The sequence below is a fragment of the Pogoniulus pusillus genome, chromosome 11 (genome assembly GCF_015220805.1).
Source record: "Pogoniulus pusillus isolate bPogPus1 chromosome 11, bPogPus1.pri, whole genome shotgun sequence".
NCBI lineage: Eukaryota > Metazoa > Chordata > Aves > Piciformes > Lybiidae > Pogoniulus > Pogoniulus pusillus.
Genome location: NC_087274.1, coordinates 26,887,023 through 26,904,568, shown reverse-complemented (window position 1 = coordinate 26,904,568; position 17,546 = coordinate 26,887,023). Strand labels below are relative to the sequence as shown.

The following is a 17,546-nucleotide window of genomic DNA, read 5'->3' as shown; positions in this document are numbered from 1 at the left end:
CAATCCCAGCTCCCTCAGCCTCTCCTCGTAGGGCTGTGCTCAAGGCCTCTCCCCAGCCTCGTTGCCCTTCTCTGGACACGCTCAAGCATCTCAATGTCCCTCTGAAACTGGGGGCCCCAGAACTGAACACAGTACTCAAGGTGTGGTCTAACCAGTGCAGAGTACAGGGGCAGAATGTCCTCCCTGCTCCTGCTGACCACACCATTCCTGATGCAGGCCAGGATGCCACTGGCTCTCTTGGCCACCTGGGCACACTGCTGGCTCATGTTCAGGCGGGTATCAATTAAAAGCTTAAAGTCTTACTATCACCCTAAATGTGTTATTACTGTTAACATTAGTTACCTTAGGAAAAAGGACTCCTAAGCTGGAGGTTTGAAACAGTATTAAGTGGTAAAGTTTCATCTAATCAATTTCTGAAGCAATCAGCAGCATGTAATTTTAGCTACTGCTGTGGATTTTGATTTCCCTTGATCCAGAGACATAACACAAACATCAAAAGAAGTCTATCATGTATACATGTGGGTGTTTTTTCACAAGAACAACATGCATGAAATATTCTTGAACCACTGGTCTCATTTCTTAGACACACTACAAGGTACTGCAGATCCTGCAGCCAAGAACATTGGAAACTTCATCCTGGCTGTGCTATCAGCTTCTGGGAAGCCTGGGGCTATATTTAAACACAGCAACACTCACTGCTTTAGGTGCCCTGCCACCTAGCTGCCTCCTCCTCATCCAAGAGAGGCACCTACATCCATTGTAGTTGTAAGAGAAGACTTGAATGCCAAGGAAGACTGTTTCCAACAGACAGTGCATTAACTGAAAGCTGCCTACTCAAGCCTGCCAAGAAGCTGTCAAAGAGAATAGCACGGTTTTAGTATTGGCACATCTGAGTATTAATGGGACTGAAGCTAAAGTCTTCCTACTTCCAATTTTGCAGCCTTTTCAATAGCCCATGTCTGCAAGTATCCTAAGGTATTAATTCTCTAAGTAATAGGAAATCTCCTCTCTCCTCTCTCTTATCCCCAAGGAATATGTATTCCAGCAGAGCAAAGCAGCTGCAGTCCAAACCACATGATTCCTGCCCACAAATTCTGCTAGGGAGTGGGAGCTTAATTCAGATGCCATCAGAAGGAAGAATTTACACTTCAGCCTTACACATCTGCAGTGAGTATCCTACCACTGCTGCACAATGGAGGACAAACGTCCACTGCCACTTACTTCACTCCTGCCAATTTATCTGAGACAAAATAGTATTTGAGAACCATCAGACAAGACATGGTAAAGTGAGACAGGATGAAACAGGCAGGGGAACAAGCAAATGTAATCATGTATCAAAGCCAGCAGTTTGCTCAGCATGGACACATACCACTAGGTCACTTGTGAGAACTCTTACAGTTATACATATATCACAGGGTGCTTCTTGCTTCCAAATTAGCAACTCTGTATCAACTGTAGTAGCATATTTGAGCATCCCAAATTCTGTCTGTGAACCTAATCGATTTTCCTAGCCTGTTTCACTAGACAGAATCATTTATTAGAGTTCTCAGCACTCAATCCAATTATTTTGATGACTTGCACAGCCACCATAAAGACAAATACTAAATAAATGCCTGTATGCAACTACTAAGTTGAGCAGAATTCTTAATAATGTAACACATTTTTAAACATTAATCACACACAGATGTGGAGAGAGAAGAAAGCTTTCCCTGGACTCTTGTGGAAATGGGCACAGGCATTCCCGTACTCGTCTCCTCTGTGGGAGCAGGATTTAAGGAGGAGAGATCATCTACTCCAACCTCCCTGACAACTAGACTCAGGTGCTCAAGGCCTCATCCGATCTGACCATGAACACCCCCAGGGAGGAGGCAATCACAACCCCAGGCAGCCGGTTCAAGAGTTGCTCCACCCTTGCCCTGAAGGACTTCTTCCCACACTCCAGCCTAATCCTGCTCTCCATCAGCTTCAAACCCATTTCCCCTTGTCCTGTCTGTGGACACCCTTATGAGAAGTCCCTCTGCAGCCTTCCTGTAGGATCCCTTCAGGTACTGGAAGGCAGCTCTAGGGTCCCCCCAAAATCTTCTCTCCTCTAGGCTGAACAAGCCCAGCTTCCCCAGCCTGTCCTCATAGCAGAGGTGCTCCAGCCCTTGGAACATCTTTGTGATGCTCCTCTGGAGTTACTCCACCACCTCTGTGTCCCTCTTATGCTGGGGACACCAGAACTGGATGCAGCATTCCAGGTGGGGGCTCACAGGAGCCAATGGGAATAATCACATTAAGTCAGGTGTTAGTGCATGACAGCTGTGTTACACAACCACAGCAGGCAGTACTTGTACTGCTTGCAAAAGTTACTCACTTCTCCCCCAGGAACAAGTAACAGAACGTCCTGTAGCGGAGGGGCCGTTCGTTATCTCTGCTGATATCCTGTCTGAAATTTCGTGTAGTTTCACACCAGAGAAACAAGGACCATACTTAACTTTTCCCCTGTGATGTCTACCTTCCAACCTTTGATACACTAAGCAGTAAAACCTCAGAGATTTGTTAAGCCAAGAGGCAGTAAATAATGAACATGCACTGAGGGTTAAGATCAGTTTCCATAGTAGCCAGCCCTTCTCTTTTCACCTTGTTGACAGAAATACCACTGAAAACTCAGGTAAGATGATTGACCTGCTGTTGTGGTTTTGATCAGAGTATAACCACAAGCCATGGCCAACACAGGGTTTAATGTGCAATTCTGAAAGCATTATTTCTACATCTAAAGACCAGTATAAACATCAATATCTCCTTGAACATTTGATGGTTTAAGTTCTAGGATTGGTTTCCCTATGCATCCCCTTTGCATTTTTTGGTTATTAGAAAATAAGAGGTCTTGATATTAAGTTTCCCCAAATGAGAGAAGTGTTTCTGTTTTAAGGCAAGACACAGGCTTCACTCAGCAGATAAAAAAATGCTTTAAGACACTACTAGCAGTAACTACAAGGTCACTTCATGCAGAGAAATACAGGAAAATTAGTTGAGTTGATTTTGAAGTGATGTAGATCAACCAGGAAAAAGCCTGATAGAAATATGACACCAGAAATTCTATCTGAATGATGAGAAGTAAAATTGAGCCTCCTTTCTTAATGAAGCAGCAGTATCAGGCAGCCACAACACCCCAACACCATAAGGAAAGTGACTTCCAGTAGCACAAGACATGAGATGAAGAAATTTTAGTGAGCTGCAATGAAACGTGCAGGTGCACAAAAGCAGTCAGTCAAGAAAAAACACTTTGTAACTGATAGCTCACAGATGTAGATCCCAAATATAGAACAACCTCTAAAAATAAAATTAGTCATGTCCTGTCTCCATCTTGAAGACAGATAAATTAATGGCAAAAGTTCACTAAAATCTTCATCACAAGGAAAAGCTTCTGAGAGACATCTGCAGTGTACTATAATATTTTATGTATGGGAGTAACACAGCATTATTTAATCTCAGACTGGATCTCCATATCCTAAAACTCATAAACCATCAAAATTCAAAGCTCATAAAATTTTGAAGTACAGGAAAAGTTCTACAAATTTTTCTATCTTCAGTTATTTCAGGCCATATTCTTTCTTCTAGTATACTTAAGACTGAAGTAAATAGTAATCAAATCATTACCATGAGGTGTTTATAAAGAATATATTCAGGTTCTTAGAACATGAGACAAAAGCACATGAGCAATTTTATTAGAGTACAAGCAATTATTTGCAAAATAAAGAGCTATTTTTCTGAAAATTAAGCTCTTGACCACGTAGGAGTCAGCACAAGGTGATTACTTTCTGAAATACAGCACCAACTCAGAAGGAATCAGCTATCAGAACACACACTTAATTAAAAAAGGATAACTTCAGAGCTCTCAAATATTAATGCGGTGAGATTTTGGTGTTCTGATGTGAGCAGCTGTACTAAGGTCACAGGAAATTACGTGTTGGAAGGAACCAAAGATCATCAAGTCCAACCCTCTCGCCAGAGCAGTACCACACAACCTAGCACAGATCACAGAGGAACACATCCAGACAGACCTTGAAAGTCTCCAGAGAAGGAAACTCCACCACCTCTCTGAGAAGCCTGTTCCAGTGTTCTGTGACCCTTACAGTAAAGAAGTTCCCCCATGTATTGAGGTGAAACCACTTCTGCTGAAACTTAGGCCCACTGCTCCTTGTCCTATCACAGGGACCAAGTGTGAAGAGTCTGTGTCCCCCCTCCTGGCCAGCCCTCAGATGTCTATAAATATTTATTAAATCCCCTCTCAGTTTTCTCTTGTCCAGACTAAGAAGCCCCAGGTCCCTCAGCCTCTCCACATAAACCATGCTCTCCAGCCCCCTAATCATCCTCATAGCCCTCTGCTGGACCCTTTCCAGCAGATCCCTGTCCCTCTAAAACTGGGAAGCCCAAAACTGAACACAGTATTCATCATCATCATTTCCCTCTGGGTTTCATTTAGTGCAGTTATTTGGGGTTTTTGTGCAGTAGGTTGCTTGGTTTTCATCAGGCTGGGGGGGTTGGGTTTGTTTTGATTGGTTAGGTTTGTTTCCCTTGGTTGTTTTTTTGTTGTTGTTGTTTGGGGAAAGTAGTTTGCTTTTTTTTTTTTTTTGTTTGTTGTTTTATTATTATTAATGTTTTTATTTGTTTTTTTCCCCTATTGATATGAATAAAAGAATATTTCAGATGACTGTGCTACAGGTAATTTACATTCAAATCATTAAAAAATGTTTAAAGACCATCTCTTAACAATGACACAACACTTCAACAACTGGAAGGTGTTTCTGTGCCATCACCATTACATGTTGGTACCTGAGTCTTGTCTTCTATTCTGAAAGACTGACATAGATGAAAAAAATGACATTTTGATGCCTCAAAGCTCTGGATAAAAATATCCAAGGAACACCTCACTACAAGTATAGCAATGCAATGGGCTGTGCCCTGCATAATCAATCTTGAGTCTGTTTACACAATTCTTACCTGTTCATCAACATAATCATCTATTCTTTTCTGGCATTCAAGCCATGCTTCAGCAACTTGACCCATTTCCTGTTCCAGTTGATGATACCTTTGCAGCAAGGTACTGTACATATCTTCACTACAGGAATCATGTGTTGTTCCAAGCCTGAAAGTTGAAACAGATCTTGTTATAGAACACATTTCACTAAGAAATCAAGCTCTTCAATTCTGACAGGCAATAAAGTGTTGCTAGAGTGCAGTTATTGACATCTAGGACCACAGGGCTGCTTATACCCCAAATTTGAGTATTTTTAGTCATTTTTCAAATATATCCAACAACTTCTAGTTCCAGTGTTCTGTAACCAGAAACCAGAATAATGTGGGCAGTGCAACATTTCTAGAGCCTCTTCTCCACAAGCAACCAGAGCTGTGTTTATTCAAGTTTTGTTGCTCGATATATTTATCCTTCCAAAATCTGTGGGCTAAACATACATATTGACTGTTTACTGAAGTCAAAAAATGAAGCCAGAAGCTTGTTAACCAGACCTCTCATGATCAATGCTAAAAAAATTATTAGAGGAGTTGGAGTTCCAGCTGGGAAAAGTGCTTTAGACTGAGGCAAGAGTGATCATTTGGTTACATACAGTCATCTGCTATCATCTGAGCAGCATCAAGTTCACTATGTGATTAATGCCATTCATTGATGGCTGGCTGCAAGGAGCCCCAGAAACAGGACACAGAATTACTTCCCTTTCCCAATTACATTTCTGTACAGCAAACTCCTTTGAAGATCTATTAGCACACATCACAGGATCACAGGATATTAGGGGTTGGAAGGGACCCAAGGAGATCATCGAGTCCAACCCCCCTGTCAGAGCAGGACAATACTATCTAACACAGATCACACAGGAACACATCCAGACAGGCCTTGAAAGGCTCCAGAGAAGGAGACTCCACAACCTCTCAGAGAAGCCTATTCCAGTGCTCTGTGTAAAGAAGTTCCCCCTTGTGTTGAGGCAGAACCTCTTTTGCTGCAACTTACACCCATTGCTCCTTGCCCTATCCCAGGGAGCAAGTGAGCAGAGCCTGTCTCCCCACCTCCTGGCCAGCCCTCAGATACTTATAAACATTTATCAAATCCCCTCTAAGTCTTCTTTTCTCCTCACAACGATTCTTAGTAAGCCAGCTTGAGACATCTTGACTTAAACAAAAAGACAACTATGTATCCTGTAATGTGCTTTGAAAGCACACTGAATTGCCATGACCTGTAAACTGACACAGATAAAGAGAAGCTCTGCAACATTTCTCCTACTCAGTTAACAGGAAACTGGTTAGCAGCTAATTAGGCACAGAGGTTATGTGGCGAGTCAAAACTAGCAGACAAAACAAAATTTAAGCATCTTCAAACTTGGTATTTAGAAGCCTAGTTCCAGCACTTCAGTCAGGTTTTATTACAGATTTCCATTGCAACAGGATGTGAACTCCAACCTAAGAACCACAGTGTCCTGCCTGCCAAAGAAGTGAGCCTTTAATTTTCACATAGCAATTGAGTATAATGAAGAGCTGAGCAAACAGACAACTCGGTAAGCACTAGGTTCCAGCTGTTAGCATGACTTAGCCAGTAAGCTCCAGTTTGGTTTATTTTGTTGGCTTTGCCCAGAACCTGCAGCACAACCACTTCAGAAGGGTTGACAAGCAATCTTCCATGTTAAAAACATAGCTCTTGGTCGAGTACAAAAAGCAGTTCAAAGGGATATGGTGACTTTAGGATACCACACTTCCTTCCCAGGAAGGGCAGATGTTGCACTTAGGGACATGGTTTAGTGGTGATCTGGCAGTCCAAGCAGTCAGACTTGATGATCTTAAAGATCTGTTCCAGCCAAAACAACTGCACTATTCTACGACCCTGAGATGACTGAGGGATACACTGCCAGTGGTACTGGGAAGTCAAACAGATCACTGAACAAATGTGAGAAAGAACAACATGCTACTGAACAGCACAACAGAATCACAGTAAAGAGAGGAAGGAAGAAAAGAGAGGAAAAAAATAACAAAAGAAGCTTTCAAGGCTGTCAGTACCAACCCACTTTCACATAAACCAATTAGAAAAGTTATTCTCAAGGAGCTTAGACTTCTTGCTGAGTGTGGTGACAATTAAGCTTTCTTGCCTCTCCTTGCTTTCCTTTCTGGCACCTACTAGCAAAAGAATAACTCATCAGAAATGTCTTTATTTGCTGTAAGCAGCATCTCCTGTGACAGGCATTATCAAACAGCTTTTGTACTCTGGAAAACCACCCAAGACAACACCTTCAAAACACACATACACAGAGCATGAATGTCTCTGTAGCAGAAATGAGACAGTGAAGTCCATGTGAACCATCCATGACTCTACTGCAAAAATATTTGGACTTGGGATAAAAACTAAATCTTTATGAATTAACATCTCTTCCCTAAAACACTCAAACACTTTGGAAGTACATAAATGACCAGCAGAGTGACCTTGCAAACAGTATATGCATAGGAAGCAAAAATATGCCATCAATGGCTGAGGGAACCAGAGTTTTGTCTGGATACGAGGAGGCTGAGAGGAGACCTCTTTGCTCTCTACAACTCTCTGCAAGGAAGTTGGAGCCATGTGGAAGTTGGTCTCTTTTCCCTAGTTTGAAGTGACAGAACAAGAAGAAATAGGCTTGAATTGCAACAGGGGAGGTTTAGATTAAATATTACAAAACATTTCTTTACTAAAGGAGGGGTCAGGCAATGGAAAAGGCTGCCCAGGGAGGTAGTGCAGTCACTGCTCTTGGAGGTGTCCAAAAACCATGGTGACAGGCACTTTAGGACATGGTGTAATGGTGGCAATAGATTGGTGATTAGGTGCCATCTTAGGGGGCTCTTTCATTCAGAATAATTCTATGATGTTATTAGACCTACAAGCATATAGCATGGTATTTTGTTTCCTTTGTCTTTTCCAATGAAAAGACTTCAAATTAACTTCAAGCTTCAAATTAAGTGATTTGTGCAGTGTGGGAAGCAGGAAGGCACTGAGGCTTTAACTCCCTTGTAGAGCTGTAAAGGCAGTAGCAACGTGTGATGACAAGTAAAAGCAGTCACACCACCACTGTCACAGGATGCTGCTACTAGGAAACTTAGAAGCAAGCAAATTAGAGTAGAAACTCTTCTGACAAGCAAGTTGTGACAGCAGGCTGCCTAATCAACAATGCTGTTGAAGACAAAGCCACAAGGATTTTTACTTATTACACTGCAGAAGCAACACAGTTGTTTGGATTTTTTTTAAACACTCTGGTTGCAAACATTGGTTTTAATTTCTCATTTAAATTACAAGAGCAAGGTTAAATTCTACCTTAGCTGTGACACCAGTGTTGGCAAGCTATTCTGTAGGAGTGGCTCAGAAAACACCAGATTTTCAAACAGATGCTTGTTGTGCAATTCCCATGTCACCTGAAATTTCTTCAAATGTTCATTTTCCTGCAACGAAAATTGACAAGAAATAAGGCAGAGTTTGAAAGAACAACAACAAAAAAGATTTCCAAGACAAAAAAATTATTTCAAAACCTAGTTTCCAATCTACAGACTGGATTATCCAGCTCAGATTTCATCTAGTTTTATTAACCAGAAAGTCAGAATTTAAGTAATTAATCTATGACTTCACTAACTACAGCTTCACTCTTCGTTGTTTTCAATTGTGATGGATCTACTTGGGGAAAACCAACATGTGCACATCCATGCCTTTGTCAGCTGAAAGAACTTCTAAGTTCCATTGAAAATCAACTAAAGAGCAATCTTCTCCCAAGCACCTTGTTAGAGACTCGGTAACTTAAAATCAGCCAATAAGCTGGAGATAGCAGTGACCTCATATCACATAAAAGTGATAAGCAGTAAATAGTATGGACAACAGAAAAGCAACAGATATGCTCAGGTTTAATAGAAACATCTTCCTGCTTCACAAATTCAATTTCACTAAGAGCCTGACCTCAGAAAGGGCACTTTGCTTCCCCTCCACTTCATATCCTGCTCATCTGTGGCTATCAGTCCAGTTACTTCCTATTGTTTTTCCTCTCTTCATAGATCTAGGCAGTCACTTCCAGTTAATTGGCAACAAACCCCAAATTTACCTGTTTATCCACTTTTTTTTTCCTCTTGCATAAACTTTTCACAAAGAAAGCAATATCCAGGATTCAACAAAAGATGTACAGGAAACAATAAAACCAGATTAACAACCTTCTCAATCCTTAAACAGAATTACAGAACCTGTTTACTCTATTACTCACTCATGATGGACAGTTACCCAAGAAGAGATTTTTTTTTGTAAGGCTACCGAATCATTTATATAATAGTTTGGGGTGGAAGGGACCTTAAAATTCATCTAGTTTCAATTCTCCTGCCATGGGCAGGGTCATTTTCTGCCTGGCAATATAATCCCAAGTCTGATGCCACCACCGCTTGACCAAACAAGCATTTAAGAAAGAGTAAGAACTTTAGAAATAACTAACATAGCAGATGAACTCTGAGACAAGAAAACATCTCATCAAGTCAAAAACATTCTTGCTTAGAAGAGAAAAAACACTGAAACAATATAAATTACTGCTACACATAAAAGTTTGTGTCCTTTAAACATACTTCTCAAGAGACCACTAAAGATCAGAGAAGCATTTCATACATCTTCAAAGGCATGATCTAAACTCGTATAGATCTGCTTAAAGATTACTGACAGAATAGGAGCCACACTCAGCATCCCACATTCCCCCCCCCCCAAATGAAAGATAACTTCAGCATATCATGTAAAAGATGCCTCATCTATATTTCTGAAGAATTCAATTTGCATTTTCAGAATCTCCCTCTCCAAGCACGCACACAAAGTTTTACAGTTTACAAAAACCTGGATGATGCCACAAGAGCTCTGATGGCATTAGTCATACATTCATAGAATGGTTACATTTGGAAAGGCCTTCAAGATCATCCAGTTTCAACCTCTGCTATGGGTAGGAACATCTTACACTAGAACAGGTTGTTGGCCTTGAACACATCCGGAGTGGGGCCATTCACAACCTCTATGTACAACCTGTTGAAGTGTCTCACCACCTTCACTCTAAAGAATTTCTTTCTAATACCCAGTCTAAACCTCCCTTCTTGCAGCTCAAAGCCATTGTCCCAGATTCTACCACTACAAGCCCTTGCTAAAAGTCCTTTTCCAGCTTTCTTGGCAGGCTTCCCTCAGGTATTGGAAGGCTGCTCTAAGATCCTCCTGGAGCCTTCTCTTCTCCAGGCTGAGCAGCCCCAGGTCTCTCAACCTGCCCCATAGATAAGGTTCTTAATCCCTCTGACCACCTTCATGGCCCTCCTCTGAACCCATTCCAGCAGCTCCGTATTCCTCTTATCCTGAGGGCACCATAACTGGATGCAGGTGGGGTCTCTGCAGAGCAGAGGGGCAGAATCCCCTTCCTGTCCTGATGCTCTCACTGCTTTGGATGCAACCCAGCAGACAGCTGCCTTCTGGGCTGCAAATCAGCATTGCTGGCTTCTGGTGAGTTCAGCTCATGGTGAGTTTTTCCATCAACTGACACTCTCAAGCCGTTCTCCTCAAGACCATTTTCAAGCCACTGCTTGCCCAGCCTGGGTCTGTGCTCACAAGAAGCAGCCTATTGCTACCTTTTCAGTCTTACCAGAGTAACCAGGAAGGCGCTGATTGTACATGCTGCCTGGCAGAGGGCGCTGTACTCTTCAAGCAGGAGTGAGATGAACTGGTGTGCCTGTGGCGGCCCTTGTATTGCTAGTGTCGACGCAACCTTGGATCCCAGTGACAAGTGCCTGAGCAGCCGAACCTTCATCTCCAGCACATATTCTCTAGCTTGCTGCTCCAACCGCTGGTAGAGCTGATATGGATCTCTTTCACAAAGCCTGTATTTTCAGAACATTGGTGACCAAAGCAATGAAAACAGCTGAAAACTGTTCATTACATACATGCCATTTCTTAAAAATATTTACCAGTTACTGTCAAAAAGAAAGAGTGGCCACAGTTCACAGAGCTACCTGACATCTAGGAAAACACAGTCCAGTTCCCTACTTTCACACTGTGGAACTGAGCTCCTGTGTGGCTTTAGAATTATGCTTGCACCCCTGAGGAACAAATTTATTTAGGGCCTCAATATCTTACCTCAATTGGCAAGTAACAAAGTTAATCTGCATACAACTTTACAAACATATAGACCCTTCAGACAACCTTCTTTACAGCTCCTCAGCGTTCTTAGATATAGTCCTAATAAATGTCACAGTGGGAACAGCCATAAGTAGTCCTGATAGTCTCACCAAAGGGCAAGGATATGCCTCAAGCCACTGGAAAAACCTGACTCTTTAGGCACCCAGAACGTCTAACCAGACTGGACTTGGTGATAGCTTTGTGGGACCCTCCCCTTGTTCAGCTGAACTGAAAGACAACATTTCATAGACTTCTCAAGCTTTTAGGACACTCATACATGAAGCTCCTTCATGTGGTTTCTTACTCCACGTTGCACATCTACTGTATGAGGATTTTGTTTTTGCACCTTTTATTAAAGCTGTGCAATGGAAAACAGAAGATTCACAGGGCTACAGAGAACGTCAAAGCCACAACTTTGGGCACTCCACCTGAGACAGCATTTAACTGCAGTCATTGCAAAGGAGTGGTCTAGCTTTTAAATTATTCTGTATATCTAGAATACAACCAGAATTTGGCACTGCTCTGTCTCAGGCAAGCACGCTGACATTGAAGATCCAGAACCACATTGCCCTCCATGCGCTCACTCTATTCAACCACTCAGAACCTGAACAACTTGACGGTGCAAGACAGTGCTTCAAAAGAAGGCCAAGGGCTTCCTCCTAAGGACAGCATATAGCTGGCTAGATCTCACACTCAACTGGAAGCAAGACATGGGTTTGAACCACCTCAAACAAAAGAAAACTGAACAGGGTGGCTACTTTGAAGCAGTTCATAGTGAAAATGCACTATTTTAAGTCCTATGCACAGACTTAAAGCACTTGCCTCAGGTTTTTGACAGCATAAGAAAGTGGAGAAGGGTATTAGATAAATATTTATCAGTTAGACGAATAAAATTTGCTGTTATCTAGTTCCTGCTCTTCCCTCACACTCACAAAATCAAGTACTATCATATTGCCATAAAATGCTCCAACATACAACAGGGATAGTACTTGGCAGTACTGCTTACTTGAAAACAAGACCAGACAGTCTGCCTCTTGCCAGCTCTAACAGAGCTGAGCATGGAATGAGGAATTTCTGACTTTTAGACATAAACCACTTTTCAGCTCAGCCACAGCATGCCCTTTGGTATGCTGCCTAGATGGTTTGGTTGGTTGGTTTTATTTTTCACACTTTCAATACCTACATTTACTAACATTGTAAAAAAAAATCTGCATGACAGAAGCACCCCAACAGGACACACTGCTGTTTGCTTGAACACAGTATCCCCATTTTGTTTCATACTTTGGAGACTTTAAGGAACTCAAGTAAAAAAAAATCATATTGACACTCAAGGTTTTTTCCTCCGAGATTCTGTTTCTGCCTTTGCATCTTAAGAACTTTTCTCAGTAGTGAGTTCTAGAGAAATCAGAGGTCTTGAGTACATAAGAAAGGTACACAGGATGTGTGCCAGTTCCCAAAGTCATTTCATTAAAAAACAACTGCATAAAAATCAATATGATTTATCTGTGATTTGCTTTTAACTATCCACCCACTAAGCAATATCTTAGCATCTTTGATTTCAAATCCTATATTGCATATTTTGATCCCTTAAACAAAGTGTGACTGAAAGAGAGGCAAATCATATTATTCTATGTTTACACAACTCATGCTCTCACCCAAACACTCAGTTTTAAGTGCAATAAGCTTAGTTAAGTATCTGTTAAGGTTGATTTAGCAGTGTAGGCAGAGAAAGAGCAGTACTAGATAACTATAATAATTCAGAACTTTCCTTACCTCACCAGAATTTATCTTGAACTAAAAATTCTACCCAAAAACTAGGTTGTCAGACCTTAGTACATTAAGTGCATACAGAACCAAGGAGAGCAACTGTTCCTCAGCCATTCATTCAGTTAGAAACCAAGATGAGCCTCCTGGAGCACTTTAAGGATAGCTACACTGTTCTCAAAAGGAAAAAAACCCACAACTCAGGGTCTCCTTGAGCACATCTTCAACTTCACAGCTAGAAAGGATGAAGAAGATTTCAGCTTCTGAAATGAGAAGTTTTCAGATCTACTTTTTTTTTTTTTTTTTTTGTGAAGAGTCTCTTCTAACTGCTGGAACTGTAGCAAAATGCAAGCACTGTAACAACTCAGGTTAGTTGCACAAGGTTAAGATCCATCCTGTGGCCATTCAAACTAAGCAGTGCCTTAATCATCATCATATCAAGGTCTTCTGAGGAATAATATTTTGAGACCCTTCCATAATTATACATCAATAGTCCTATTGCAAACTTTGCACAACTTTAATGCATTCAATCTAGTATTTAAAAATCCTGTATGAAAAAAATTGATCAGTATGACTTCTCATTCTTGTGGAGAAACAATCGCTCCCAGGAACCAGACTTACAGACAGCAAACGTCTCTCTACAAAACAGTACTCTAAACTACTCAAAAGCTGATTTTAAGAATACCCCTAGCAATTAATAGATAGATTTCAGAGTGCCATACCTGTCCACCAGCTCTTTCATTCCTTCTTTGTCTGGTACTAAAGACTGGTCTTGGTCATCTGCCAAAGGGGTCCCAGCTTGGCGGTAAATACACCGAACCATGTATCTTACTTCTGACCAGAAATTCTGAAGCTGCTGAGGTTCACGCTCAGGCTCTGCTGAGTTTTCTCTGCAAATAATGACAAAAATAATCAAACTCCATCTGTACATTCCATATGTGTAGTGATTCCTGCTTTCTTAACGCTTGGACTTTCTCAAAGGTCTTTTCCAATCAAAATCATAGAATCACAGAATCAACCAGGTTGGAAGAGACCTCCAAGATCATCCAGTCCAACCTAGCACCCAGCTCTATCCAGTCAACTAAACCATGGCACTAAGTGCCTCAGTCAGTCTTCTCTTGAACACTTCCAGGGATGGTGACTCCACCACCTCCCCGGGCAGCCCATTCCAACGCCAATCACTCTCTCTGGCAAGAACTTCCTCCTAACATCCAGCCTAGACCTCCCCTGCCACAACTTGAGACTGTGTCCCCTTGTTCTATTGGTAGTTGCCTGGCAGAAGAGACCAACCCCCACCTGGCTACAGCCTCCCTTCAGGTAGTTGTAGACAGCAAAGAAGTCCCCCCTGAGCCTCCTGTTCTCCAGACTAAACAACTCCAGCTCCCTCAGCCTCTCCTCATAGGGTTTGTGTTCCAGGCCTTTCACCAGCATTGTTGCCCTTCTCTGGACACCTTCCAGCACCTCAACATCTCTCTTGAATTGAGGAGCCCAGAACTGGATCAGTGCTGAGTACAGGGGAAGAATAACCTCCCTCGTCCTATTGGCCACACTGTTCCTGATACAGGCCAGGATGCCATTGGCTCTCTTGGCCACCTGGGCACACTGCTGGCTCAACTTCAGCCTACTATCTATCAGTACCCCCAGGTCCCTTTCTTCTTGACTGCTTTCCAGCCACTCTGTCCCCAGCCTGTAGCTCTGCTTGGGGTTGCTGTGGCCAAAGTGCAGAACTCTACACTTGGCCTTGTTAAATCTCATCCCATGATTCAAAGACATTCTTCAAGAAAAAAAGACAGTCAAGAAAAAACAATGTACATCTGAAAAATACCTGAAATAAAGTACAAGGCTGGATAAAAGCTACCATCCACAAGTTACTTTTACTGTCAGCCTGTTTGAAGAGTTTAAGCAAAGACCAACAAGTAAGCTACAATGCTGTCAACACAGCCTGACCACTGGGACCACACTGCTGAGCTGGAAGTTATCCCTCACCTGCGTTCATTACAGGCCTCGCAGTTGCATGCTATGTCTGCAGGAGAGGAATTGCTAAGATCTGCAGCAGGCACTGTCTGTGCACCCACAGTTATTCTTCCTCCTCCTCCTACAGATTCCTGTTGTGATCCACTGTTTCCAAGAGGCATGTGCAAAAGGAAATCTTGGCTCTGGAAGGGAAAAAAACACAACACAAAACAAACAAGTAGCTTTTGGTTTGTAAGGTAGAACTTGGAAGTGTTGATCAGCAAACATTAATGTGGCAGTTGCTAAATGCTGAATGGATTTTAGGAGAGCACTCAACCAGACACAAATAATTGACCTAGAGAAAGCCTAATAAATGCAAGATATGGACTGAGAAAAGTAGTTTCATTTTTAATAACATAGATATATTAGTTATAATTATCACTTTGGTGCACTCCAGCATAAACAATAGACCAAGCTGAAGGAAGGCTTGCATCATCCATGATTAATCATAAACTAGTAATATTTCTTCAGACTCTATTTGACAGAGTCTTTTACTGTTGTAGTTCAAGCCCTTCCAGCAAAAAAGTTAAAATCTCCTTGTTTCTAACAGCAAGACATTCTACTTGATAGTAGTGGATGTTTGACAGCTGCTGTCATCAGCAATGGATGCTATCTCCTGCACAGTGCTAGCAGATGACACAGACCTCTCTCCCAAATCTGCTGGTACTTTGGTCTCTGGTTTCCCTCCCTTCTCTTTGTCCCAGTCCCAGTATGTATCAGGCTTCCCTCCTGCATCCTCCCCAGATTGCCACTGGCTCTCTGTGGCACCAGGCAGAGCATGTAATAATTCAAGTCACATTGGTATAATACAATCAACAGAATTTAAGTAAACGGCAAAAGGACCAAGTAGGAGATCCACTAAATGGAAAGGGCAAAAAACGAGCAAGGCATAAATCCAAACCTCACTCTTCTCAAAAATCCAAAACTCTGACACAGAACTCCTCCTTTCTGGAACAACTTGCCTGCTCAGTCTAGCTCATAGCAAGAGTAGCTCCAAATCTCCTAAAACACTTGCAAAGCATTTACAGTGGAAGTGGTTCCAAAGCACAAAGCAGCAATCATCCCTTAAGAACCCATTATCTGGCTACTGAACTGAAGTACTTCCACTTACCACAAGAGACTGCTCTATTGTAGCATGCCTTTCCTCCTTCTCCACTGTTCGTCGGCAGTCTGGACACACCCAGAGTGGAAGGTGCAGCATGTTGTTTGCTTTTGGAGACGTGGAAAGAGCTGTTTTGCTAGAGTTTTTTATCCCGCTCTCGGAAAGCGAAGCATCTTTCCGTTCACTTCTACAAAGAAGACAATGCTCGCCTGTTGTATACGGTGCCCTTTGGCCCAAGCCAAAGGTAAAGGGTGTCTACAAATAAATGTTTTGATAAATAACTAGTTATTCACAGAATATGTCACAGAAAAGCTTATTCTGAGATGTTTCCCAAAAATGCACTTAGCTTGACAGTCATTATTTACTGGTGAATGTGTGAGGTGGCCTGAGATCAGGCACACAAATCTTACTACCTGTGTGGTAAACAATTGTGGTGATAAACACACTGCCACTTAAGTCACATTTTCAGGGAGTGTGGACTGCAGTTTTCCCCTATAAAATAATTCAGCCTAGATGCAAATCCAGAAAGTAAAATGCAGCATTACTGCCTAAACACCCTGCATGCAGGAGATCACAGCTGCACATTCCCTCAGCCCTGAAAGTTTATTGGTTCAAATAAGTAGATAAAGCAAAAGGGGACAGAACAATTCCTTTAACTTTTTCATTCTTACAGATAAAAAGGAAAATGACTGATCTTTGAAGTTCTGTGTCACCTCCTTTCTTTAACATTAACTGGAAAATAAGACATTTTCAGCCATTCTTGTTACAAAATAAAAGCTTAATTCAATTCTAACAAAACCCCAAGGGTCTTAAAATCCACTATCAGCTACTGAATCAAGTAGATTTGGTAACTTCCAAGGAGAGGGGCAGCTTAAAAGCTCGTCTGTCTTCCAAGGTGCTGTAGTGCATAAAAATACAGTTCAGCCATAGGATGCTGATTAATTCACCAAGACTGACACCCAGAAACAAATCAAACAGCCCAAGCCAAACAGAACCCAATTTTACAAGACAAAGGCCAAATTCTAATGAATGGAATAAAACATCTTGTAATTGCAGAATGACTGTGCTCCTGGCTCTGTCTTAGGTAACAGCATCTTCTACAGAAGCCTAAAAACAGTTAGTGAAAGAAAAGGCAGAATTTAAGTTGCTCATTCAATCATTCCTCTATATACTGCTTCAACTTCAATACTAATAAAAATCCTGCTTTGACAATCTTGTAGGATTGAACTGCAGAAGCACAGGTGAAAAGTTCTTCAGGGCAAAGGACTAGTTCAAGCTATAACAGAACTCACTAATTCCCATCTTCACAGCAACAACAAATCAATTCCCTGTTGCTGGCATCTAAAGAAAAATAGCACAGCACTATGAACTCTGAATTTTCTGTTCTTTGCATTTATAAAACTGACAGACTCAATGATACAGAAAGGCAAAGTGATAATTCCAGACAAAGACAGATTGAACTCATCTCCATGAGTGCCCTCTTATCTT

The 17,546-nt window shown here is 41.8% G+C and overlaps 1 protein-coding gene across 1 annotated transcript in view; it reads right to left on the bottom strand.

Annotated features, from left to right (window-relative positions):
• Window positions 1–17,546, bottom strand: part of FAM193A (family with sequence similarity 193 member A) — a 72,471-nt gene that overhangs the window by 22,764 nt on the left and 32,161 nt on the right. The window contains exons 3-8 of the mRNA XM_064151579.1: window positions 16,068–16,313; window positions 14,930–15,099; window positions 13,666–13,833; window positions 10,647–10,881; window positions 8,327–8,451; window positions 4,987–5,131 (exon numbers count right to left, since the gene is read on the bottom strand). Coding sequence (XP_064007649.1) covers window positions 4,987–5,131; window positions 8,327–8,451; window positions 10,647–10,881; window positions 13,666–13,833; window positions 14,930–15,099; window positions 16,068–16,157 — 933 coding nt within the window. The 5' untranslated portion in view covers window positions 16,158–16,313. The remainder of the gene's footprint in view (window positions 1–4,986; window positions 5,132–8,326; window positions 8,452–10,646; window positions 10,882–13,665; window positions 13,834–14,929; window positions 15,100–16,067; window positions 16,314–17,546) is intronic.